Genomic DNA, 25,971 nt, shown 5'->3' on the forward strand with positions numbered 1-25,971 from the left:
AGCCGTGTCCTCTGGAGAGGGGGGATGTCAGCATCAAAAAGACACAAAAGGGGGAGGTTTCCAAAAATAAAACCCTCCATCCCCTCCAGGCGCTGCCAGTGCCAGAGGCAGGCGCGAAGGTGCTCGCAGCCGCCTGCGGAGTGCGGGAGCTCGCTGGCAGCCCGGCGAGCGGGGCCGGCCGCCTTCCTCCCCCTCTTCCTCCTCCTGCGGGGGCCGCTCGGCAGCCCGCGCCCCTGCCTCGGCCCTGCTGTCTGCGCCCCCGGCCCTGGTGGGCGGCAGGTCCCGGCGGAGCCCCGGAGCGGGATGGGGCGGTGAGCGGAGGGCGGAGAGCCGGCGGTCCCCGCTGCCCCACGCCCGCCGGAGGATGCCAGCCGGGCGCTGAGCGCTCCGCGCCGCCCGTTTCCCCCCGTCACCGGCTGACACCATGCGGGGCGCCGCCGCCAGCCTCGTCCCGCTCACCTTTGCCGTCCTCCTGGGCTTCGCCGACTGCCGGCCGGACTCCGCGGCCAGGCTGGAGCCGGGGAGCCGGGGGGCGGCGCGGCCGCGGGGCCGCGGGGCTGCCCTGGGGACGGCGGGCACGGCGCACAGCCTGTCCCCGGCGCCCGGACCCCCTCCGCCGGCACGGCCCCTCCCCGCCGCCCTCCACGTGGACCGCGGCTCCGCGGCTGCCGCGGGGAGCCCGAGCGGCGGCGACGGCCGGAGGCAGCGTCCCGACCGCGGGCTGTCCGCGTCCCGGGGCCAGGCGGGCGATGCCGGGCTCGGTCCCGGCCCGGGGCAGAAGAACAGGCTGGACCCCTCCCGCCAGCGGCAGGGCAGCGGGCTGAAAGCCCGGGTCGTGCCCCGAGCGAAGGAGCCAGGCGGCAGAGGGAGGATGGCGGGGTAAGTGCTGCGGCCGGGGGGACCCTGCTGGGGGTGCGTAGCGCGAGCCCCGGTGGTCCCGGCGCCGGGGAGCCCCAGGCGGAGGGGCCGGGTCCCGTCTCGAGCCTCGTGCTGCATCCCGGCGCCCCGCTCCAGCCCCGCGGGCGCTCCGGGCGCTGCCCCGTCCCCTGCCGGACGCCCCGCTGCCTGTGCCCGGGGCAGTCATGGGGCTGATGTGCGGGGGCCTTGGGCCGTGCTGCCCCTCGGCTGGCTCGGGCACCGGGCCCGGGCCCGGAGCGGAGCAGGAGCCCGCTCCGTGCTCGCTCTCGTGCCGCGCGTCTCTCCCGCACGTGCGGCGGCGGATTGCGCGGCTCTCGCCCACGCGATCGGCGTGCGTGTGTGCCCGTGTGCACGCACGTGTGTGTGAGTGCCAGGCGGGCGGGACGCCGTGCTGCCGGCTGCCCGTCGCATGGGGCTGTGTGGTTCGCAAGGGCGCTGGATGCGACGCCCTTCTGCTGACGCATCGGGCTTCGGCAGGTCAGGCACTGCGCTGCGCGGCGGGCGGGGGCTGTTGGTCTGCTGCTCTCCCGGACCGCCGACGGCCGTCCCAGAAAGCGTGCGGGGGGGGCTGCCAGGGGGTGAGGGGCAGCGTGGCCATGGTACGCGGGTGGCGGGAGAGGCTGGAGGGGCTCGCTTAGCTCTGCAGGATGGAGCCTGGCTGCTGCCGCTCTTGCTGCAGGTACCTGGCCTCTTGGCTCCTTCCTCCCATAATGGGCCCCTTGTAAGCACTCTGCGCGGCAGCTTCCCATGGCTTCAGCTGGCTCAGCCGGGGGAGGCTTCCTATGACTTGCCTGGCAGGGCTGCTTCTAGCTCCAGTCTCTGGCTACAGCCCTGTGGAGGTGGAGGGGAGATCATATGGCAAGGCCAGCTGCTCCACTGCGAGGGGAGCCTGCGAGCGGGACGTCTGGCGCAGCGCCGCCGTACCCTTTGGCCCCCAGCTCCCTCCTCTGCGGTTCCCTCTCTGCTGCCCCGTGGCTGATGCCTCTCGTGATGATCTCCTCTGCCAGCTGGGAAGGGCTACCGAAGCTGTCGTGTGGACAGTTTGACCGACCCATGTGGCAGAGTGTGCCCACTCTCCGTGCCGGGGGGATGCAGAGGGCAGGCTCTGGGCTTGCTGCCCTCTGACATGGGCAGAAACTTTTTCTGCTAACATCAGGTGGGGAGCTTCACTAGGAGACAAAAGGCAGCTTAATCCCTGATATTTCTCTCTCCCATACTTGCCTCTGCAAAATTTAAAGACAGAGATGTCCCCTCTGTGTAGTTTCCTACAACAAATCTGCAGAAGCAGTAAACCCAAACTTGTTCTTCTTCCCATTATGTTTGATACGCAAAGTATTTATCGCTAGTAGCTAGCCAATGGCAGGTATGTCTTGAGCAGTTTTCGGTTTACCCAATCCATAAGCCTTGGTTTGTCAGCCGCCCAGAGGGAGAGTCTTGGGAAGATCCAGTCCTGCTCAGTCAGGTTTGGGCTTTTTTGGGCTCAGGAGGATTTTACCCTTTCTGCAGTCGGAACGTTGTCAGCATTGCTTTGGGATCATGGGGCGGTTCAATTGGATTTGAGTCATCTGAGGTGTAGCCCGTTTCTTTTCAGTGACTACCCTGTTGACTTGTTATCAGCTGGATTTGGCTTCCTGGGGTATGGAGAGCGCTGTTGCCTCCAAGCTTAGAGGAAGGAAGAGCTGTGCTTTGGTGCTGTGTTCCCCATGCAGGCTGTGCTGTGCTTTCTCCCTCTGCTGTGGCTTGGAAGACGAGGGCTGGGGATGTGGAGCTTGCTCTGATCCCCAAGAACTTGAACTCTGGAATGTGCATATAAGGGCTTGTCATCAGTAGCTTTCCATCTCTTCTGGAGTCCAAATCAGCACTTTTTAAAATTCTCTATGATCTACTGTCTTCGGAGCTTATGAGAAAGCCTAGCTGAAATAATTGTCCGAGAGTAACCCCATGGCGTTACTCCTCATGGAAAGCTAGCTGCTGCTGCCTCCAGCCATTTGGTGAGACTCTGTCCTTCCACCTCATTCATCCTCTTACGTCGCTTGCTGCACCGGACACGTTTCCATCCAGGAAACTCAGGGCCCCTAAAAAACTTCATTTCATGATATTTCATTTTTTTGCCAGGTGGGATATTTTCTGTTCCTCTATTTACACTGAACTCCTACTACTCTCTAGTATGATGATCTTCATATTCCCTTACTCAGGTAGCTTTTCAGGCTGCATTAAAACCCGGCACTATTTATTTATACAGTTATTTTGGCTTAAAACCTCAGCTCCTGCGTGGGTTGCCTTTCCTGATTCCCCAGTCAGAATTTTCTGCTGGTACCTCCAGGGGCCTCGCACAGTCCTGTGGTTGAAAAACTCATTTGTTAGCGCTACATCCTTTTCTGGATAATTATTTTCTCGCTTTGTTTGATAGCAGCATACCCAAAATTGAGGTTTTTTCTTGGGGACTGTTTGGATGTGTCTGCCACCCTGCTCATGTCTGACCTTGCTGCAGGTGGGACCTGCTCACACCCTTCCATGAGTGTGTCCAACTGCAAGTCTTGCAATTGCTGGGTTTTAGTGTTTTCTCCTGGTGGCTCATTGTGAGGTGACTTTTGACACCACAGCAAATATCACAGAAAATTACTGTCTCCTAACACTGAGTGAGGAAAACAATCCATCCTCCGTCTGCTTTGCTGTGCTCTGCTTAACCTGCCTGTTTCCCCAGCCCTCCTGACTGGTTTGCAGACACACACCAGTGCCCGCTGCTGCAGATGAGCTCTTCCTACCCCGTGCCATGGAGCAGGTGACTTCCCAGTCCAGTGTGTTCAGTCTGACGTTTAAAGTGTTTATAGGTTTATCGACGCAGCTTCTGGTCCATGGAAAGATTTTCCTCCCGAATGTTGTGGGGTAGGGTGCTCCCAAGCCCTGACGCATGCCAGCTATGGCTGTACTCGTGTGCTGGATGCATCCCTAATTTGTGTCCCCCTTGATGTGACCCACCTCGTTCCTCTGCCCCGTGCCTGGGAGGGTGGGTCCCAGTGATGATCCTCAGGTGAGGTACACAAAATCAGAGGAAGGTGGGTAACAGGGGAGTAGTCTGAGGAAGCCTCCACTTCTGGTACCTTCCCGGACAATTTTCGGGGGCACGTGAGGCTCCCCAGGTAACAGGCTGAGAGTCCACACTCTCTCCTTCTCCCTCCCACTTTCTTTTTGTGCATTCTGCACCCCAGTTCTTGTTTAATAGTTGTTGTAGACACTGTCTGTGGCTATGTAGTCCTGCTTTACCCAGACTTTGTGGGATATAGGTTCTCGCTGCAGTGTGTGTATAGGACTGCTCAGGAGTGGAGGCAGTTAATGCTGATGTGGACTTGGCAGAGGATTTTCAGTGGCTCATCGATGCCAGCAACCTTTTGCTAATGTTCTTCATTGGGTCTGACTGCAAATATTTCATATGCAGTTGGATGAAGTTCACTGTCCTGCAGTAGAAAGGCAGACCTGATGATCTAATGGTCCCACTGGCCTTCTGTGAGGATGCTGTAAATGGCTTGAATGGAGTCAGCATATCTGGCAGCACAGAGTGCTGCATGAAATTGAAAGATGATGCACAGATTGCTGTTAAAATAAATGGTGAAAAAAATGGTTCTAATGAATGCTTCAGAAACAGTATGTGATCATCGCTGAGGCTGTGCACATGCTGAAACTATGTGAAGCCATGTTCTTACTACTGTTTTGTTTTCCTTCCCCCTAGTGCTTGTTACAGTTCCTTGGCTCTGGTTTCATGTAACACTGCAAGACCTTGCAGGCTGGTATCATCCCGGGTGCCACTTTGCACAGCAGGGGCCTGATCCTGGCGGTGGCCTCTGGTTGCTGCAGCAAAGCAGGTGATGAAGGACTGGCTCGCTGCAGCTCCTTTGCCCAAGTTGCAGGTTGTGCCAGTGTATCCCGTCAGGGCCATGAACGGTACTTCCGGATGTAGGGAGCCTTCATGGCACTGGCTTCAGCTCCGTGAGGGGTGTCAGGGAGATGCCTGTCCCAGAAAAGGAGCAGGCCAGTGAGTAGTACCTGACACCTCCTGTGCACCGAGCTCTCGCAATGTGCCGGGCACGGATGGTGCATGCTAGCTGTGGAATGAGGAGCAAGCTTGGTTTGCAGTTGCTTACTGCTGCCTGTGCTGTTTGGAAACCACAGGGCGTACCTGGAGCTTGAGGCAGGGGCTGAGATGTGGATCCCGTGCCTCACCCTGCATTTTGCCAGAAAAGCAAACCCGAAGGCCCTCTCTGCACTAGTGAGCTATGCCTTAGGGCTTTCTCTGGCACTGTGGCTATTCAACTGTCTGAGCGATTCAACCCCATTTCTCTCCAAAAAGGAGAGACTGGCTATTGGAAACGGTCTCTGTCTGCTCTGGTCTGAGCAGGGCTGGGAACTATTTTGGAAGGTGCTAAGTGGCCCATGAGCCCTACAGCAGTCCAGTGTTACAGGCAATCAAGTGCCAGTGGTCGCCAGCAATGTTTCATTTCCTAGGAGAGGCATGTGCTTACCTGACCTGGCCCTTGGGAAGGTAAATACGTTAATTAACCTGTTCCACTGGTAAGGAGACAGAGACAGGGAAGACAGACAGTTTGCCCATGGCTTGTTTTGGTATCAGCAGCAGGGCTGGGAATAGGGCATCCCTGTGCAGTGTGACCTAGTGTGAGCATTCAGTGGGACTTCAGCTTGGGAGACCTGTGTGCAGCTCTGATCTGGGGCTTTGCTGAGCTTCTTTCCACCTGGGAGAGCTGCTGACCCCTCCACGTGCCCACCCACCCTCTGGTCCTTCTGCACCCCAGGCTGCCCAGGATGAGGGCGAGAGTCCTGCTCCTATCTCCCTGCTGCCGTGCTTCCAGTTTCAAAGGGTGGGTAAGCAGGAGGCAGCCTGGGTGCTCAGCCTTGCGTGGCAGCTGAGTGCTTCAAAATTACGAGTGTGGCTTTGTCTCACATCATTGTTAGGTCTGCCAGGGGCTAGGTGCGTCATGGCACCCAGCAGGTCCCCTTGCTGGGCAGCTCTGTCTGCTGCCTTGGAAGCCCCTGTCCCCTGTGTCATGGGGGGTGATCAGGGGCTGCTCAGTGTGTACAGGTAGCTGCCCAGCAGCCACTCCTGGGACAGTGACACCAGACCTGGAGGGACCCTGCCACTTGTTTTGTTCTCCAGAAGCAGTGCTGGATGGAGAGGCCCAGGACTGGACGTGCCCCGGAGATGGCTCACTCCTGAGCTGTGTCTTTGCCCAAAGTGTTGGTGATGGCACGTGCAGCAGGACAAACGCAGCTGGGGACTGCCAGTCTCTCGAGCACCGTCCCTCCATGCTGTAAACATGCCGTGCTCCTTAAACCTCCTGGGATTCATTCTGAATTCTTTGTAAGGCAGTGAAAACCACATGGCGTTCAAGCCATGCAAATGTCAACTAAAGGCTTTAAGTAGAACCAGATGTGCTCGGGACTGGGTACCATGCGGCAAAGCCCCCCATAGCTGTTTTCCCACTGCTGATGCCCTTGCTCACCTGACAACCCATGCTATGTGATGTCCTGCTCACCGGGCTTGCATCAGGAAATAGTTGTGGTCCTTCTCTGCCCTCCAGTACTACCTATGTGTTACTCCTCCCAAGTGCTCACTTCCAGTCCTGTAGGTCCTCCCTGCCTCCACCTCTGCCCATCCTCTCATCCAGGAGGTTATGGAAGGAAGGGACATTCCTGTCCAGGTACTCCCTCTGCCCCTGCTCCTGAGGGCATCCCTGCCAGGTTCCTCCCCTCTGCGCATGCTGGGCTGTCCTCCCTTGAGGAGCATCGCCCTGGTGTTAGCATCTCCCTTCACCCGGGGCTGGCAACTTATGTCTGGAGTTGGCAGTGGCACAGAGTGACTCTGTTAATGAGAGGTTTGTGCTGAACCCAACAGGGGTTTTATGTCTTCAGGAGTGATCTTGTCTGCTCAGGCTTGGGCCCCTCTGTGCTTTAGTCTCATACCTTTCTTCCTACAACCTCTGGCTTGCTGTTGGCATTGAAAGCAGCTAGCAGCATGCTCCCTCCAGCATGCATGTGGGAGATGTAGATAAAACTTGAACTTTAATCCTATGAAGAACTAACAGTGTGATTCAAGGCCAAAAGAGCTTCTCTGGAGAAGGTAGTTATTTTGCCTACAAGAAACAACCTCTGATTATGTCAATAAGTTGAGGTGGGAAAGGGCAAGGGCTTTGCTCTTTGAACGGACCAGCTGAGTATGACTTGCAAGGTGTGTTTCAGCCGTGCCAAGGGAAGAATGGGAGCTGAGACAGTGTAAGCAAGGATGCTTATGCGGCTGCTTGGAGTGGAGTCCCTCAGCAGACCTTAATTACCTAAAGACCGGCTCCAGCTCAGTGGTTTTCTCTCTTTACTGATCTGGACATCTTCAAAAAGTTTAAGGCCTTCCGTGGGCTCTTATGCAGTAACTAAAGGAAAGTTTGCTTTCCTTGGATACTTTCTGTGGATGTCTTAAAGAAAAGACCCACAGATCTCTTTGGGTAGACAGACAAAAAGCTGGAAATTGGTGCTCTAGCCCAGCCAGAGCAGATGCGAGTGGATGCAAGAATTACTTTGGCTTGTTCTGTTTGCAGGAAGTCACACCAAGAGAATTTAAGTGCTTTCTCCCTGTAAAAATCTACCCAGGTTAATAAAATGTTGATCCTGAAGGGCTGGATAACGCTTTACAAATGATGTGGCTTCTCAGACCACTTCCCCTTCCCACATGAAGTGATTGTATCTCTACAGGCAGCTTCATTCATGAACACCAGAACAATCCTTGGCACGCCTGCTGCCCACCGTCTTTGGCTCTCCTAAAACGTGAGCCCCACAGCTTGAGCTCTGGCGCTTCTGGAGTATCATCTCATGCCATGTGGATGCAGGAGTCACGAGGATGCCGGTTCAGAGCAGGATCATCTCTGACCCTGCTGTGTTCATGTGAAAGTCAATCCAGAAGACAAATGTGCATGTTTCCGTGGTTCCTGTAAATTCTGTCAGCAGCTCCGACTGCCTTGTCCAGCGTTAGAAATAAACCATGCTCCTCACTTCATTTCCAGAGGCTGTCCAGAGCTTTCAGGCTGCCTATTTCTAACTTTTTATCTTTTGATGACTGTACTCTCCCATCTACCTAGACATGCAAAAGTTACATATTCCCAAAACATTCTCTCCATGATGAATAAATATGCTTGGAGAGCAACCTGCAACTTGTTATTGCTTCTCATTATAGATGTGTAAATATGAGATGTGACCAGAGGAAGCAGGATTAGCTGCCTGCTTGCACATTGCAGAGCACCTCTTGGAGGCACAGCACTGTCTCTTACAGCTGTGTGTTGGCAGGGATCACTACCTGAAAACACATAATAATGGAGAGGTGGAGAGGATGTCGTTTATGCAAAGGCAGTCAAAAAGTTGTTGCAGCGAAGTGCTGGAATTAACCACCATGGAAATGATGTGAGCATCCTGGAGTTAGTCTAGCGCTGTGCATGTCAAGCAGGCACAAATTTCATAACACCGGAGAGTCCCCAGTCCCTGGGGTTGCTGCGCCAGAGTCAGATAAGAAATGTGGGACTGGCGTGCTCGCGAAGGGAGAGCAAGGCAGGGAGTGGCCAACGCGGCTGCTGGCATGCATCCCTCCGCGGGTGGGGTTGAGCAATGAGTAGCAACAGGCGGCAGCAGTTAGGCGGAGAATGAAGCGTTGTCTTCGGCCGAAGCAGCTCGGGACGCTTGCGGAGGCGAGACGCTATGACCAAAGCTGGAATCAGGCCTAGTTTACACCCCAATACCACAAAGTGCCGTGAGATCTTTAATGATTGCAGGCCACCGGCCTCCAATTGCTCTCAGGAGGACATTGGTTCCTCTGAGCGCTGTGCCAGGAACCCAGCATAATGCCAGTTCAAAAGGGAGATACTCCCTGAGGGTTCGCTCACACTGCAGCATTCACATAGTCCTTGGGGGTTTCTTTTCCAAGCACTTAAACAACTCAGCCCTTGTCCCATTGGTTTTGATCTCAGCTGCTGGTCCATCTGGAAGGAAATATCAGATGCTGCAGGAAATAATTTTATGGGTGACTCAGAGGTGCTGGCTGCGGAGAGACCATGGCTTCCCTTCTAACTGCACTGCTTTGTCTCTCTGCTTAGGCCAAACGTCTGCGGCCGACAGTGTTGCCCAGGATGGACCACAGCTCCCGGCACAAACCACTGCATCAAACGTGAGTATGACAGTCTCAGCTGGCACAGGTTTCACGATGCACCCCTAAAAAGCATTCGAGTACTGCTGTGACCCCGCACACATCCCCTGCACTGTGCCAGGGTGGGAGATGGAGTGTGGGGTCCTCGGAGGCAGCACCGCAGCCTCCCCGTGTGTCTGCCAGGCTGTGGGTCGGCTCTCCCCACGTGCTGGCAAACACTGAGCACACTGAATAATTATGGCTTTACTTTATTATTGCTATTAGTGTCCATCCTGAGCAGGGTCTTGTTGGGGCAGAGCGTTGCAACGGCACGTTTATGGGTGAGTTTCAAGCACTGGGCTCTCATCATCCTGCTTGGAGCGAAAGGCAGGTCTGTGAAAGTCGCAGCAGGTGGGAACCGCCAGAGTGGGGCTGTGCTCACATGGGCAAGCGTTGCTGACGCTGAGGGGGAAATCAGGGCTCCAGATTATCTGAGTGCCATTAAGGAGAGCAATTAATGGAGTTGGCATAACAGCTGGGACAAGTGGGGCTGGAGCGCGGTGCAGCACGTGGGACGTACAAAACGGTGGCGGCCTGCAGGGTGGTTCTGCAGTGTGGAAACTGCCTGGCCAGGGCCCTCCTGCCTGCCCACAGTGGGGTTAATAAGGGCTCTGCTCCTCTGGATGGCCCTGCCACAACCCCCGGGGCTGAGAGCATTTTGCACTCCCTGACACAGCACTGGAAGGGAAGGGATTTGGGCAGGTACCAGAAGGATGCACGCCAGAGCCAGAGGCAGGTGCACTGTCGTCTCCAGCCCCAATAGCTCCGCAACCATAGCCCAGCCCCTGCCGCGATCCCTGTCCCTAAACAACGGGGTTACACCACCCAGCCCAGGACCTTCCCGGGGGACTGCCTGCCCCATGCACCTGCCCGGTCCCAAGGAGGCAGGGGGCTGCCCACAGCGCCTGGGCACGGGAATGCCCTGCCCAGAATAGCCAAGAGCATCTGCCTTCACTTGAGTGGCAGCAGCTGCCCAGATGTTTAGCAGGGAAAGAGGCTCCGCTTTGTTTGCTGCGGGATCTCACGGCACTTTGGCCGCGCTGGGATAATTGCGTTAGTGATAGCTGTTTGGGAGCAAGGGGCCAAGGGCTGACTCACCTCCCTTCTCCCTCTCCCCCCCGCCAACAGAAGCCAAACAGTAGAGAGCGTGCTGTGCTGCCAGACAGCGTCTGTAAACAGAGCGTGGGGCCAGCGATGGCAGCATCTTTCTCTCATTAGGGAGTTTCGTAGGAGCAGCAGTTCTGGGCTCACAGCCACACAGGCTGTCTAGCGATTGCTCAGGTGCTGGGCCCTTGTTCCCAAGGATTCATTAAAAGGACACTGTCAACGTGATGAGGCCTGACAGGGTCCCCCCCAGCCAGGGATGGTAAATCTCAGGCAGGTCTTAGGTGGAGACCGGTGATGTGTAAACATTATTTCATTCCCAGCTACCTCCCTCTCTGGGCTTTTCTGCTGGAGTTCGAGCTGCTGGGGACGTTCGGCTGTTTTTAAGGCTGCCAAGGCAAGCTGGACAGCCCATCACAGTTAGTTTCTGCGCTGTAATACTGTTTAATGTCTGATCCCATGGTCTTTGATATGGGGCATATCAGGGGAATGCAGCCAGAGGGAACCTCTTAGCGTGATGAAGCAGGGAAGAAGTTGGCATTTGCGTCTTGGGCAGGACCTTGGTTTTGATGGGTCTGAGCCTGGGTGCAGGAGAAACGATAGGCCAGATTGTTGACTTCATCTATTCCCTATCACCTACTGTGCATGGTGATTTCTTCCTTCTCCACCCATGCTTTTCCAGGGACTTTCCTCTTGCAATATCTCTGAATATGACTGAATTCAAGCCATGGGCAGATTTCTCTAGCCTTTTGGTTTGTTCCAGCTTCGAGGACCAAAGTGCAGTGAGGACTCAGGAAGTTTTCAGAGAGAGAGTCAATGACTGGGAAGATGAAAAAGAGAAATCTCTCTCTTCAGGACACCGATGTTTCCTGGGAAAGTGGAAGTGAGATAAGGGAGTTTAGGAGGAAGATCTCGCCCCCTTGCAATGGGCTTGGTTTCTACCCACACGCTGCCAGGTCACCACACCGAACTGCATACAGGACATCCTGTGGGGTTCCAGAGGTCTTCCCACAGGAGGGGACATTAGGGATAATGAGCTACATCTGAACTTGGGCCCGAAGAGTTCATCCAATCTCCTGCCTGTTTAACTTCATCCTAGGGTGAGACTCAGGGCTTTGTGCCCTGGGTTCGGTGGAGAAGAAACCTGTACACATAAGATGGCCAGAAGCCCCCCTGCACTGCCCATATTTCAGGGGCTGCAGGGGCTGCAGCATGCATAATTTGTCAATAATTTAGCTGCTGTCTGTTAGCTCATCATCCTTCCCCTCTGCTTCAGAGCAGGGGAATCCTCTTGCTCAACCTCCCAACAACCTCCACTTTCATCAGCATTATTTACTATGGTTCTCTGCTGCTTCCCAAGATAGCAGCCTGGGCTGGGCTGGTAATGCAGGGTGAGGTTTTTTTCCTGACATGGATATTTTAAAGCTTAAAAGAAACATTTTTAATCAGCATGTTGGGAAGAACTAAATAAATTCATGCACTTTCTATCTCGTACAGATGGTCTTGCGGTTAAGATACTGAATGAAGGCACAGGGATTCCAGGATGAATTGCTGGCTCTGCTGTGGTCTCACAGTGGGTCTTCAGACAGCCACATTAACACCTGGGGCTTCTCCACATCTGCAAAATGGAGATGACATTCACATGCTCTCTCCTTTTGTCTCTCTTCTGTACAGTGACTGTAGGGTTTTTTGAGCCCAGACTGTTTTTCACTGAAGTTCTGTTTTCCCTCTCTGTTACTGCTGTTGATCTCCCTGCCTGTCAGCCCGCATAGATCTCTCACTTGTGTTAAACTGTCCATCCCTTCTGACTTTGCTAACACAGTCAGAGCTCTAAGTTAGAACTGAGATTACATATTGCTCTGCATCAATAAGCAAACTTTTCCAATGAGAAAGTGGACTAAATCACCCCAGTGGTACAAGTCCTTCAGCATCTTCCCAGTTTTCCTGCGGATGCCTAGCTGGGTGGACAGGTTCCCCCACATTTAAATGGAACTGAGCAGGAGCTGCTTACAGTGAAGATCTACACCACTCTCCTATACCTAGAGCACGTGCAGAGCAGCCGGGACACAGTAATTGAATGTCACCTTGCAATGTCATTTCTCAATCCTGGGCCGGGTGTGCCTGCAAAGCGATGGGAGGTTGGACTTGGTGACCTTTCCCTCTGATGGTCCTGCCTGCCTGGCCTGGGTGGGTGGTCAGAGTCACACCGCAGTTGTCCCTGCAGTGTGACCTTGCAGGGAGGACTTACCTCATGCACTGAAGAGCAGACAGCAGCAGACTTGATCTGTGAGGGCACTGCTAGATGCTCTTGAACAAACTAGCATTACTACTAATGCTACTTCAGCAGTGCTCAAAATCTCATCCTTTTATAAGAGTTTTGAGATGACTGTTTTTGCTTTCCCTAAAGCCCCAGCTCCTGGAGCACGTGATTACACGAGACTACAGTGAAAAGAAATGAGTGGCTATCATCTTAACAGAAACTGTTTACAGCCCCCACAGCTGGGGAGAGACATCTCAGAGTAACCCCTGGGCTCAGAAACCAGAAAGCAAAGAGAAAGATACCAAATATATACATAGTTTTAACCGCTTCTGTCAATGTTATGGTTTTGGGGGCCTGACTCGTGATTTCACACTCTTGGCATTGGCAGTACTTCTGCTGAATGATCTGCTCTCCCTAAATCGCATAGTTGTGCTGAGTGAAAACCAGTGACTTTTTAAAGCTCTTTCAAGTTCTTCCTGAGTCTGCAAAGGCAACCAGGAAGGGGATTAATCCTAGAGCTGGAACATTTCAGCTAGGGCAGCTCCCCACCCATCCTGTGTGAAGGGACCAGAAGACTAATCCCATTCCCTTCTTCCTCTTCTCTGTATCAGCTGCCTTAGGGGCTTTTTAGAGTGCCTGGTCACTTATCACTGCTTTCCTGCTGAAGGGCACAGTCTAAAGTGACTATGAACATTGTTAGTGGGAGAGGTTGTGAGAACCACTGTGATCCCAGGTCCCAGCATCGTGGCTCTGCAGTATTTCAGCACGTGAAGCGGTTGTTTTCAATGGCAGGCTTCCTGGTCTAATGGCGTTTGTTAAAACAGGCATTTATTGGGAGATAACGGTAGGGACTGGCAGCCTATTTAAATCACAGCTGAGTTTTATATTATAAATTACATCAACTTTCGGAGTGCCAGACTTCCCAGAGACGATTAATTCCTGCTTGACTAGGACCCTGTCCCTGTTCCAGAATCTGCAGTGGTGGCTGATTTATTTTACTGGGGGATTTCATCAAAACCTCTGGCTTTAACCTATACAGCCCTACGTGACTTGGGTTCTCCCTTTGCTTGTGATCTCCCTCTCTTTCAGAGCGTTAACATGGTAATAAAGGTCAAATGAAGCATTCCAACCAACACATCCCTGATCTAGTTAGGAAAAGCTGATGGCAGTCCAGTTTTGGGGTGGGGGAAGGGTTGTGGGGGCTGTGAAAGGAGCTCAGAGCCTGTACCAGGACTTCCCTCACTTGGCAACAGCGGGATGACGTGTGGATGGCACACGAGGCTAGAGCTGTCTGTATGTTTGTTGCCCAGAAGCAGCATTTCTCGCAGGTGTGCTTGGATCTCACGGGGATGGAGAGCACAGCCAGAGCGGGAGGGATGTGCTTATGAAACCCAAGCAGCTATGTGCAAAGGTGGTGGGATGTCAGACGCTCCTGCAGCCTCCCTGGGGCAGTCCTGGGGAAGGGGCCCTCAGCACTAGCGGTGGCTGCATATTTCAACCCATCCACAGGGTTCCCATGCAGCTGGAGGTTAATGTCCACCTTGCGTTGTCCGACGAAGTTTCATTACCCTTCAGCCAGCCGTCCCTTTCCTTCTTTGAGGGAGGACACTGTTTTCCAGTGCCTTTTCAATTACTCTTTCTCAGAACAATGAGCCTGGTCCTACCTGAGCGAGCTGTGCTTTCCTGGTTCTTGCTGGCTGGGCTAAAAACCCAATTTGGCATCTGTTGACTTGGGAAGTGTTAGGGTCTGGCGTATAATTAATAGCACTTTCCTCCTGGGGCGCAAACTGAAGCTGATGTACTGTAATTAGGAACGCACACAGGCTCAGAGGGTGATTTGGGCATGAAGTCAATGAACTGTAAGTCCCCATAGCTGTGGAGGAATTTGAGCGCAGTGACTCCAAAATAAGCTGCAGAAGGAGAGCTGGAAAGCTCTGGAGGGGACAGCCGGGGGGAACATGCAAATCAGACCCCAAAACAGATTAAAGCAGGAAGGTAACATGCAAACTACTCCCAAGAGGCTGCGATAGTGCATGGTTGTCTGTCTTCTTGTCTGGCAGTTGTTGCCTGCCCTTGCTCTGGGACTGAGGACCTATTCCTGCTTGGAGAGCTATGAGCAGTACTGGAGGCTATATGCTCTCTGTGGACCATGCTGCTCATTTTTGAGCTTTGTGAAGTGAGTATTGCTGGAGAAGAGCTCTGCAGAGACCAGTGGGGAGAAGTGGGAACAGAAACAAGTCTCTGATGGCAGTGACCTTGTGTTAGGGACCCACAGCAGCAGTAACACTGAGACTTTGAAGGCCATCTGCCTGCAGAGAAGAGATGGGGCCGCTCCGGTTGCGCTGCCCCAGCTGGCTGCCACTACCATGGGGCTGAGCATGCTGCCGGGAGCCCCGTGTCCACTAACCACCTTTTTGTGTCTCCCCAGCTGTCTGTGACCCACCGTGCCAGAACAAGGGCTCCTGCAGCCGTCCCCAGGTCTGTACCTGTCGCTCGGGCTTCCAGGGTTCCCGGTGCGAAGAAGTCGTTCCAGAGCAGGAGTACCACCCGCCTGGTGCCGCCGCAGCCTTCCAGCCCCCCACAAGCTCCCTCCGGAGGAGGACCAGCACAGCAGGGCAGGATGCCTCCCTGCGAGGGGCTCACATGCCCGTCCCACGGCACGTCCCGGCTGTGTAAGTCAAACCCGGTTCCCAGCAGGATGCTCCCCCAAACCCACAGGCAGCTTATGCCACACTCAGTTGGGCCACAGCCTCTGCTTCATGAGACTGGGCAGCTTGTCTCCCAGCGGAGGCTCGTGCCTGGGCTGTGGGAGCTGACAGAAGGGGGTCAGGCCCTGCTGTCCCTCCAAGGGACTCAGTTTTGCCCCAGCACTGTGTTACGGTCCCCAGGCACTTGCAGTGATAGGACAGGCTAGTGGCGATCCCATGGTGAAGGAGGACTGTGAAGCTCAGCAGTTTGCCATTGTCCAGTTGATGAGCAGCATTAGTGGTAGCAGCAGCGTGGACAGAGGAGTGGGGGTTAAATCTCTTTCCCAAGAGGATGTGTTTAGAGCAATATGTCCTGTGGAGGTGTGCTATTAAATGCCAGTGTGAGCCAAGTGATGATACTCAGCGATGTCTCCTAGCAGACTCTAGCCATTATTGAGCCATTTGTTCCATATTTCTGTGTCACCCTGCTGTGGTGTGGGTCATTTTGGTACCCAGGCAGGTGCCTGTAATTGGGTACCGAAGCAAAGATGCAGCTGTTGGAGCTCACAGAGGTCCATGCAGGAGAGACTCTGTGAGGAGTGTGTTAAGCTCAGAATGACAACTGTGGCATCGTCTGGTCCTTTTGGGTGAGGAAGAGCTTACAGCTTCAGCCCACCTGCCTCAGGTCAGTGCTTAGGTGCTCTTGTACCCGAGCTGCAACTCCTCCACGCTTTGTGTTTTGTGAAGTCACTCTGGAGCTGTGGGGTTTCTGTTGAAGGAGGCAGTAAAGGTGGGAAAGGTGCCTTTCCCTGACAAGCACCTCTGTGCTGCTGGCAGCTCAGTGGGGATGGAAAGGTGAGAATGGTGCCTGCTTGCTATACAACAACCCACACATTTGTTTTTTTAAAAAAATCACCTCTGCTTTTCTGTAAGAGTCCATGGACATGGGACCAAAGTGTTAGACTGCACCACCCCTAAAGGCCCATGTTCTGGCTGCTACTCACCCAGTTGCTGGGCCAGAAAGACTGGTTTTGTAGGTAGCCACCACAGCAGAGAACTTGCACGTGGCTTCCAGCAGAAGTCCCTCAGTTGTAGTCAGGAAGAAATTACAGCAAATTACAGGTGCCAAACCAGGAGGTAACTTCAGTTTCTCCTTTTCTTCTCTGAGCTGTTTTGACTTCCTCTGTCAGCATCATTTAGAGCTGCCCGAGGAAAGGGCAGATCAGCCTTCATTTTTCTGTATTTCTGCAGGTTGTTTTTAAAGTGTCTGTTGCACTTAAAGTAGCTGTTGCCTTTCTGTCTTTTCTGAAGCAGAGGCAGTGCATGGGCTGGAGACATTTCTAGACACTGACTCTTGACCATCCACAGTTTTGGAGAGGCTCAAATGACTGATGAGAAATTGACTGACACGAAGTAGTTCACTGAAGCTGGCATATCTTGGTGCCCAAATGAAAGGCTATCTGATGGGAACCAAATACAGGCAAGGCAGAGGTGATGCTGGCAGGGAGAGGTGGCCAAGCCCCTGTCATCACTGCCCTGAGAGAGGCTCGGTGCCTGAGCGAGCACGTAGCCCGAGCACGTGCCTGCAATCCTGGTCATTGCTGACAAGTTCCTCCCCAGCAATGACCTCCGCCTACCTCTCCGTGCCACTGCTCTGTGCATAAGGACTGGAGGGGAGGGAAAGCAGTGCCCTTGGAGATACAGCACCTGTTGAAGGCTTTCCCAGTAAGGAACATGACCTCAGGCTCTGCACAGAGGGGGCTGTGCAGGCACTGGCAGAGCATTCCTGTCCAGCCAGTCAGACACAGTGCCTAGCGATCAAAGAGCTGGGATTGCTGAATGCCCAGCTGCCTGGCGTACCTTAAATCCTTTGGCGCTGTCCCAAGGAAATAGGACTCCGTTAAGGACTGTGCCATGCCTTTCCTCCTTCCCTCCCCACGGCGGCCATAGGACGTCACCTTATCCGACAAGATTCAATAAGAGTATTTGATGTTTGTCCTTAGTGATGGCCGCAGGTAGGGCCCTGGGACACAGCCATCACTGACTGCCTTCTGGAGCCGTCCTGTCCTGTGCTTGCAATGCGTAGTGGTGCTCTGCAGGCAGGTGTGGGGCTGTCTGCACCTTGGCATCGGTCTGCATTGAAACACCTCACTTCAGCCCCTGGGTGGTTTCCCATACGATTCAGTTGCTTGGGTTTTGTCTGTGGACCATATAACATATAGCAGACAACTGGCATGACCTAAAGGTCTTGCTGCTGTTAGGTGGGTTGTTTCCCAAATATTTTTGAGTGTCCCCTTCAGCCTGCCAACTTCTGGGCTAGCTGTGGAGCCTGTAAGAATGAGTGTCTGCAGCTGAAGGTTCACCTCTGCTGCTGTTGCACCCAACTGTGCCCTTCCACTGCTTCCCTTGCACTGGTTGTTGGTGCTCATCTGGCCCCTGGGTAAGTTGGCTCAACAAAAAGCTAACACAGCAAAAGTAAGGATAATTTTCTTCCACTTCAGTGGGCTAAATTGACTTATTGAAAGATTACATGAGGACCAGAAGGATTGGACAGAATTGCAAGGCTAGCATTGCGGGAGGAGGAGAGGGGTCAACTCCCCTTTTGGTGGAAGCCACTTATTAGGTTGGTCATTTGTCTCATGAAACCATGCTCTCAGACTTGTCTGAACTTGGAGTCTGCTTCTTGCAGTTACAACATCTCATCTATTTCTGTGCTACCATTAAAGTAATTTCTGTGCTTCTGCGTCAGGCTTTCTCCATACAATTGCGCTGTAGCAGCAAAAGCAAGCATACTGGCCTTCACGGAATTAGGTAGATCTTGCTCATATTTGCAAGTATGAGGGTCGGTTCTTAGGCACTGCAAACTCGGGGTCACCTTCACTGGAGTTCAGTTCACTGTCAAGTCTGAGAGGAACAGCTTGGGTTTTTCAGTCCTTGGTCTCCTCCTGGGTTAGGATAGGTTGTGCTGGTGGGACACTGAGTTTTTGTAGTGAGCCTGCCATGCTCCCACAGCAGCTGGCTTGCTTGCCTGATTTTCTGGTAAGGAAGAGCTAGAAGAAGCTCTTGAGTTTCTCAGTGGACAGAGGACACTGGTGGTTCCAGGTCAGTGGTTGTGAGAAGACTGAGATCCAGGACAAACGACCAGTCCCCAACCTCTCTGCAGATTCGCATTGCTAACAAGGAGGAGTTGCGCAAGAGTGGGAGCTTATAGACCTCTAAGCCTCATCTTGCTGTGCCAAGACAGGAAATCAATCCCCACATGAGTGAATTTGCTTTCTCCTTTAGTTTATTTGTGTGTATATTGGCTTTATTTGTGTTTGTTTGTACAGAGGTAGCAATCAGAAGCTCTGAAGTCATGCACTAGAACAATGCTGTATTAAATGCTGTATAAGCATGCAAAAAAACCCATGAATCCTCCACAGAGACCTGCTTGTTTAGCAGAGATGGGCTTGATTTTGATTTCAGTGTGTTCTGAAGCGAGTTTTCAGAGAGAATTTAGAGAGCAGCTTCCTAGGTTATTCAGGAACTGCCTAGACCAAAATATTCCCCACTTGTCTGAGTGGTGGGGCTACTTTAAAATCATTTCTTATCCTCAGCTAGTTGAACTTGCTGCTTATGATGACTGCCGCTTCACTGTGGAGAGCAGCCTGCTCTGGAGGTAGGAAGTCTCTGGGAGTCTGGAGGAGCCTATAAAACCTTGGTGAAAAGCATGACGAGGCAGCTGCCTGTTTTCATGGCCCTGTTTCTGACAGATGTGCTCAGGCTCTCCAGAGTTCATGCCTGGAAGCAGAAGCAGCGATGCCTTCTGCGGCTTCCCTGCCAGGAGAGCCCAGGAAGCACGACTGTGACAGCAGGACACGATAAGTTACTGTCTGTCTTCTGCCCTCAGCCTTGGTGAGAAGTAGCAGCTCCTTGACCAACAGAGTTGTACTGGTCACACACAACTGGTTGTACTGGTTGGTTTGTACTTGCACCTGGCAGATGTGAAGGTTAGCAAATGGATCTGTGGGCGTTCCTAGTGTAGCTGTCATAGATCCATTTCTGGGCATTCTGGCAGTCCTGGGAAGATGGGGACATGGACATCAGCCTAAGCATTGTGCTAAGCACAGGTGTCAGTTCTGCTGTGTTACACGTAGCCATTGGTGCCTCTATTTGGAGAGGGAGCAGGCAAGAATCACTGCATCCTTGGCTTGCCCATATGGTGCACGTTACCTCTTCTTCCTGGGACTAAAGAAGACATATCCAGCCTTATCTGAGCTCAGCACTTGCCCAGGGGACGATATGGCTAGGAGAAGGGCAGCTCTGGATTTACTTTGCTGACACCAGAGCTGGTGATGCTCAAGTTTTCATCCCTTAAAAGAGAGGCTGAGAAATGAGTACCACTTCCCAAGTCCCTCCAGCAGGCCGTGGCTCAGCAGAGGTTTAGAGCTGGGCATCTGAGGGAGCCTGTGGGGACTTGTTAGCTGCCACAGAAGCCGGGAGGCCCCGGTGCTGTGCTGCTTGGAACAGGGAGTGCTCTGGAGAGCAAAATCCTGGGGGGGTTAGAGGCCCTCCCAGCATGGACTAGCTGCAAATCCTCCCTCTTCTTGATCTCAGCCTGAATCTCTGCCCGGAGAAGCAAAGCCCCGACTGATGATTGTGCGGGTGGAACTGCACCTCAGTCCAGAAGCCGAGCTAAATGGAAACAGCTTTGTTTTCCTAAGGCTGGAGTATCAGCAGAATTCCTGTTTATTTAGCAGGGAGTGGAAAGGGCTTGCGCCCCTGGCCCTTGCCGTCAAGATGGACAGCCAGCTGCCTCTGACTCCGGGAAGTGTGCGAGGAGGGTCCTGCAGCTGCCACCCGAGAAGGTCCCCCCTGCGGGACTGCCGGGCATAAATCTGTAACCAGCATCTACCCAAGGGAGCCGTGCTGCCCAGGTGGGATGTGTGTGCTGGACAAGGGCTGCTTGGGAAGCAAGGCATCCTTCCTCTTCACAGAAAAGAAGAGATGACTGGGACCTGCAAAGCATTTTCCCAGCAACCCAGGCAAGGGAAAAGGACGTAGCTGTGGTATAAGGTGCTGAGACATTGTGCAGACAGCTTAATGTGGCTAAGCTCTTGAGGGCAGGGAGCTTCCTCTGAGAGGGCTCTGTTTAGGCAAGGCAGTTGCTGGGAGTTGCCTGGTGTTTTCAGGATGGAAAAGGAAGAAGGCTGAGTTGCGACATGCCCACCCCCCTGACTCCTGATCTCAGACCCTCCTCTCCAGCACCCTGGAGGAGACATCTCCTCCCTTCCTGATGAGAGGAAGGGCTATATGCAGCCCTTGAGGAGTTGTGGCAAGTGCTTCTGGCCTGGGGATACGAGGAACCTGGTGCCAGCAGGGACGGTCTGCCAAAATCTCTATTCTCTCTCCTGGAAGCAAATGATGCGAACAGCAGGGACCCCGCAGAAGGCAGGATCTTGGGTGTGCAGCAGAGGTTGCTGGATGGAGAAAGTATATCTTCCCCCCTTTTGAAAATTGGCTGAAACCAGCTCCCGTTCTCATGGCAAATATCTAGCATGGTCTTTTGCAGAGGAAAGTGGAGCCCATGCATGGATGTAAGGTCTCCACCCTGGAGTGGCCACTCGAAACATGACATTGAGAACGGTGGCTTGGCAAAATCAGCTTGATTAGCTTGTTGTCATTGAGGACTAGCAGATAAAACAAAAGTTCATTGCAAGATCACTTGCTTTTTAAAGATGCTGCTCCAAACAGAGACAGATTTGTCTTAATTGTTAAAGTAGAATCTGGAGCCTCCTGTCTTGCCAGCTTTGAACTTCGCACATTTATGAGGAAAAGGGGAGCCTTCTTACTGCCTTACTTGGGTTGCTGCTGACTGTCCAGGACTGTTTGTCCATGATACGTATAGTGCTAGGAGGAGGTCTGTACTAGCCACACATTTGGTGATCACACCTCCTGCTCTTCTGCTCACTTATGACTGTCACTCACTTTATGAGTGTTACAATTTATTAATACCCAAATAGCAGAGAAAATAAAAGCTGACCCTGGCTGAGAAACCCCTCTGTGTAAGTGCATTCCCATGGCATGGGCTATGGCAGGTTTCCTACTTTGCTTGGGATGCGACCAGCCCAGGAGTTCCATAGCATGTGACATTGAATTCCTGGGGTAAAACTCTAGTGCCAACCTTGCCTTCCGCCACTGCAGCATGTTTATGCATATTTTCCCAGTGCAGATAAGCCCTAATCGCATCTTTCTAAGGTACTTCCCTTTGGCAATATAGTTTTCACAAGGTGGCCAAGCATTTACGTTCCTTGATCCAGAGCCAACTTTAGCAGATATCTGAGACCTTGTTAAAAAATTGAAACTAAAAAGCCAGTGCCAGTCTGTGTGAGAATATGTGAAAAGAGATTCCACTCAGGGCAATGAGATCTCCATAAGCTCCAGATCTCAGCCCCGCTCCTGCTTTGACATAGTTGAAAGCCCTTGGCAAGCTGGCTGGGAAGCCTAAAGGAGAAACTCAAGCTACCCAAGAGGAGTGTAAATGTAATTTTTCTTATATAAAAATACTTCTATTTTTAAATTACATGATATACCTTCTCTAGCCTGGCACCAGATACAGTTGCTCTACTTTCTAGTGTTTTAAAGCTGTCAGCACCATTCTGGTTTATGTGTTTTATGTATTTACTTTCTAGGGGGTTGCATATGCTTCAGAGCAGCAGGAGGATACCTGGCTTTTCAGGCTGCTTTTAAACTCCAAATATGGTCTTTGCATTAGGCCTGGTTCTTCTGCACCTCCTCGGGATCCATTCCTATAGCTTAATTCAGCCTCTAGGCTTTGGGAGAAAATGTTCAAATGCACTTTTCCTTCTGACTGAAAGAAAAATGCTGCTACTGTCAACTTAGTCTGAGACTACACACAAGAGAGCAGGGTGCAGGGCAAATACATTGTACATGTGCTAGGTGAGGTAGTACAGAAAATCCAGTTTATAGCCTATTTTATATACTATACATATATCATTTGGGACATTTATGACAACACAATTTATATAGCAGTTGTATGAAAAAGAAAGATGTTAGAAGAGCACTAAGGCCACATGATTAAACGCTGGAGAGTTTTTCCCTAATGCCTGAATTAGGATTGTTGTCCAGCTTGCTTTCAGCTCCCCCTGTGCATATGGATTACGCTGCAGTTTCTCATACCTGATCATCTGCTGCCTTATTTGGTTTAAGCTGGTACTTAAGCAAAATCGAAGCTGTTCTCTTTGATTTCGAGTGTTTTCCATAAATCACCAAGTGCTGGCAGGACACAAGGGATGAATTGAAGCTGATTCAATAAAAGGAGGAGTTGAAATGGAGATGCAGAGGTCTCCATGTAAAATATGCTCGTTTTCCTCTCCTTTCAGAAGCACCCTGACAAGTGCTGCCCTGAGTGCCTGGTGCTGGATGGGATTGGTACCTAGCTCTCCGCACCAACGCATTTTTGTCTCACTTGCATGGAGGCTCTCTTCAGGGACATGCAGAAACTAAGCATATAGGCAGGAACTAAGAAGACATTCAGGCTGGAAAAATATTATCTGTTACTGCTGAAGGAAAAAAATCCTCCATGGGAGGAAGAAATCTGGAAGAAGGAGAGGCTGAGATTTTGCAGGGTAGGAGTGAACAACGAATTAGGCAGCAGAGAGTAATGCAGTGTGGCCATGTATGAGAGACCGGCGGTGCTTAGGACTTTGGAGGCAAAAGACCCGAGTCGCATGGACTTTTTTCCTGTGCACCCTGGGGTCCTGCACTGAGTCAAGGTATTCTTTATTGCCAGAAAAGATCTTGACAAATTGGAATGAATTCTGAGAACTACAAAAAGAGGGAGGGAGGGAGGGAGCCGAGGGGAATGGTTAACAGACCCACATCTGCAAAACTGAGCCAAAAGCTGGCCTTGGAGGATGGGGAACATACTCGGAGGCTGAGGCTATCTGGAGAGGGCAGACAGGGTGTATTAGGTTGCCGGTGGCCTTGGCAGGGTGGCCGTGCTAATTTTTCAGCTATGAGGCTTTCTACAACAACAAAGTGCCAAACTTTTCCAGGGATGTAATGACAGGTTGATAACGACACTGGAGCTCTGCCTTCTCCATTGCTTTGGAGCTGCTCTGCTGAGGAGATGGAGCCCAGGCGCTGCCAAGGCAGGCACAGCCTTTCTGCCTGCTCTGGAGCCCTTCCCACCAGGGATGCCGTGACACCTGCTCCTCCCTGCTTGGGGTGGATATTGAAGGCCACGTGGGAGAGATGTGAGAGCAGATTTTTGGTCACAGTACCCCTGGAAGCACTGGCTTTGCCACCAGGCATCAGGCATACGTGGCGAGGAGTGCTCCTGGTCCCCAACGAGGCTCTAGTCTTCTGTCTACTGAGCAACTGGAGGGATGGAGCCAGTGCAGAACAGTACGGAATAAAATCACCAGGATGCTTGTTCCCTGATCCCTGGCAGGGCTGAAACTTCAAGAGTGGGCAGCAAAGTGTCACATACCAACAAAACTCTCATGGCTGGAGTGCTGCAGGTGAGGGAATCCTATGTGTGGCAGGGGATGGAGAGATGTGAGGACACCTAACTACATTGAGCTAGTAGATCCAAAGGCATCCTGCCGGGTGTTCGTTCAACCATTATTTTAGATTAAAATATGTCTTAGATCCACAGCGTTCCCAGGATGAGTGGGAGACTTCCCAGTACCTCCTGCTGTAGATGAAGAGCCTCCCCTTCTCCAGATGAGAGGACTATACATATCTCCTCTCCACCCTGTTGCTCTCATGCCCTCTATGTGTCTATGCAGCTGCAAGCTCTTCACCCCACTCGCACGCTGGGGTTGAGAGAGGCTTTGCTTACCCTTTCTGTGTCCCATGTAAAGTGAGGGGCAGGCAGCTGGCTCCCCCCACTCCCTGGGGTGTGTGTAGGCGCGAGAATGAATAGGCTAAAGTGTTTTTTCAGGACTTTGAAGTTGGCAGCCTGGTGGAGGGGGTGAGTGTTGCTAGTCAACAAGATGGAAATGAAACTCAAGAGTGCTTGTTTTCTCTCTGCTATACGGGGGAGACAAGTGACCTCCCTGCAGCCGGCGGTGAGCTTTTTTCTGGCGAACGCCTCTGCAGCAGGTTTCATTAGACAGGGGCTGGTTCCTCAGCTTGCAGCTGTTGTGTCTTGTGGAGACAGAGGGCCCTTTGGGCTGGAGATCTCAGTGTGCTTGTGGGCACAAGGGCAGGCTGATACGTTGTCCTCTCCTCTTGCATGCCTCTGCCCTAAATACAGGTCTTTCCCCTGCCAGGCAGGACCCTGCTGCTCACTGTACTGGGGGCACAGGGAGGAGGAGAGGGGCGGTGGAGGCATTGCCATGGCCGGTGGTGGTGGCTGAATCCTCTGTGGGGTGGTCACGTTGCACGTCGGACAACCCAGCTCTCCAACTGTGCCAGCACCTTACGCCCGGTTTTGTAGTGGTACAAAAGCTGTGGCCGTGGAGTGATGTCTGCAGTAAGATGGTGGCACTGATGGAGACCTTCATGTGACAGCAGCTATTAGGACACTTCTGGATGGGCCTCTTCTCACCAAGGCGTGAGAGTGGCTGTGTGACTGCGTCTGGCAGCAGTGCTGTGCCCGTTGCTCGTGCTGCTGAACACCAGCCCCTGCATGCAGGCAGGGAAGCCAACTGGAGCAGCTTTCTCACTGCTTCAGCCCAAAGGAGCATGCGGCCGAGCTGGGGAGAGGAGGGCTGCGCAGCTGCCCAGTCTTGCCTGCCACTCACTGCACAACTGGCCTCACTGGCCGCAGGCCAGCCTGGGCGGCTCTGCCAGAGGGGTGGTAGCTCACCTGGCCTCCCTTTCCCTCTAAATCCCGCTTTTAGTCTGCAGGGTGTGCAAGGTTTGGCCCAGATGTGGCATTTGTAATTGAATAGCCTGGCCCGGTTCCTCTGCTGGCTACACTTGAAGCTCAGAGCGGTTGCAGGCTGCATTTTGATTTTTATGGGAGGCATTGGCCCACACTTCAGCTCTGGAGACAGGCAGATTGCAAACAGCTCTTCATCATGCTTGGTGTTTGGAAATCATGGTTCTGGCCACTTTATGGGTCAGCACTAAGGTCTGATGGATCTAACCAGGAGCATGATCTGCTGCTCCCGGTGACTGCCCGGTGCCGTGCTCTTGCACAGAGCATGTTTCTGCAGCCTCGCTGGGCCAGGCAGGTGCTGTTCCCATGCTTGGAGAGCTGGACTGCTTCCAGGGAGTCAGTTGCTCACTCCCTAATACATGAGAGCAAAGAAGAGCAAAGCACTCACAGAGTGGCAGGTGGCACGTGTGGCAAGGGAAGGGCGTTTAATGTCAGCAGAGAGCTGTGCAGAGACATGTGAGCAGCCTCTTCGGCTAAGGAGCAAATTAGACCCCCAGAGACTGGTTAAAGAGAAACTTTTCACTGCCTATGTGCTTATAGAGGTTCACTTATGCAGTGTCTGGCAACTTGTAGGCAGATAAAAATAGCCTTCACAGCCCACCTCCTTTTCCCTCTTTGTTCTCATGCACTACACAGTGGGCTGGGAGCCAGCTCAGGTGGCCCTACAGCACTGGCACTGCTTTGGGGCCCAGAGGATGGAAGATGCCAGGGTGGCGGTGGTGGAGGAACTGAGCTTGGTGGCATGGAGCAGACACCTGCTGCCTTTGCTCTCCCATGGACTTGCACATCTGTTGCTGCGTTTTGTAGTGAGAGATCCAGAGAAATCTCGGCCAGCCACTGGCACATATGTCAAGTGGAGAAGGGATCTGGAGTTACC

General features: G+C 52.9%; 1 protein-coding gene across 1 annotated transcript in view; it reads left to right on the forward strand.

The window, feature by feature from the left end:
- The first annotated feature begins 421 nt into the window (after positions 1-421).
- Positions 422-25,971, forward strand: part of LTBP2 (latent transforming growth factor beta binding protein 2) — a 73,267-nt gene continuing 47,717 nt past the window's right edge. Inside the window, exons 1-3 of the mRNA XM_059819375.1 lie at positions 422-879; positions 9,060-9,130; positions 14,941-15,184. Of these exons, the coding sequence (XP_059675358.1) occupies positions 425-879; positions 9,060-9,130; positions 14,941-15,184 (770 nt within the window). The 5' untranslated portion in view covers positions 422-424. The remainder of the gene's footprint in view (positions 880-9,059; positions 9,131-14,940; positions 15,185-25,971) is intronic.

The sequence above is a fragment of the Gavia stellata genome, chromosome 7, assembly GCF_030936135.1.
Source record: "Gavia stellata isolate bGavSte3 chromosome 7, bGavSte3.hap2, whole genome shotgun sequence".
Classification (NCBI taxonomy): domain Eukaryota; kingdom Metazoa; phylum Chordata; class Aves; order Gaviiformes; family Gaviidae; genus Gavia; species Gavia stellata.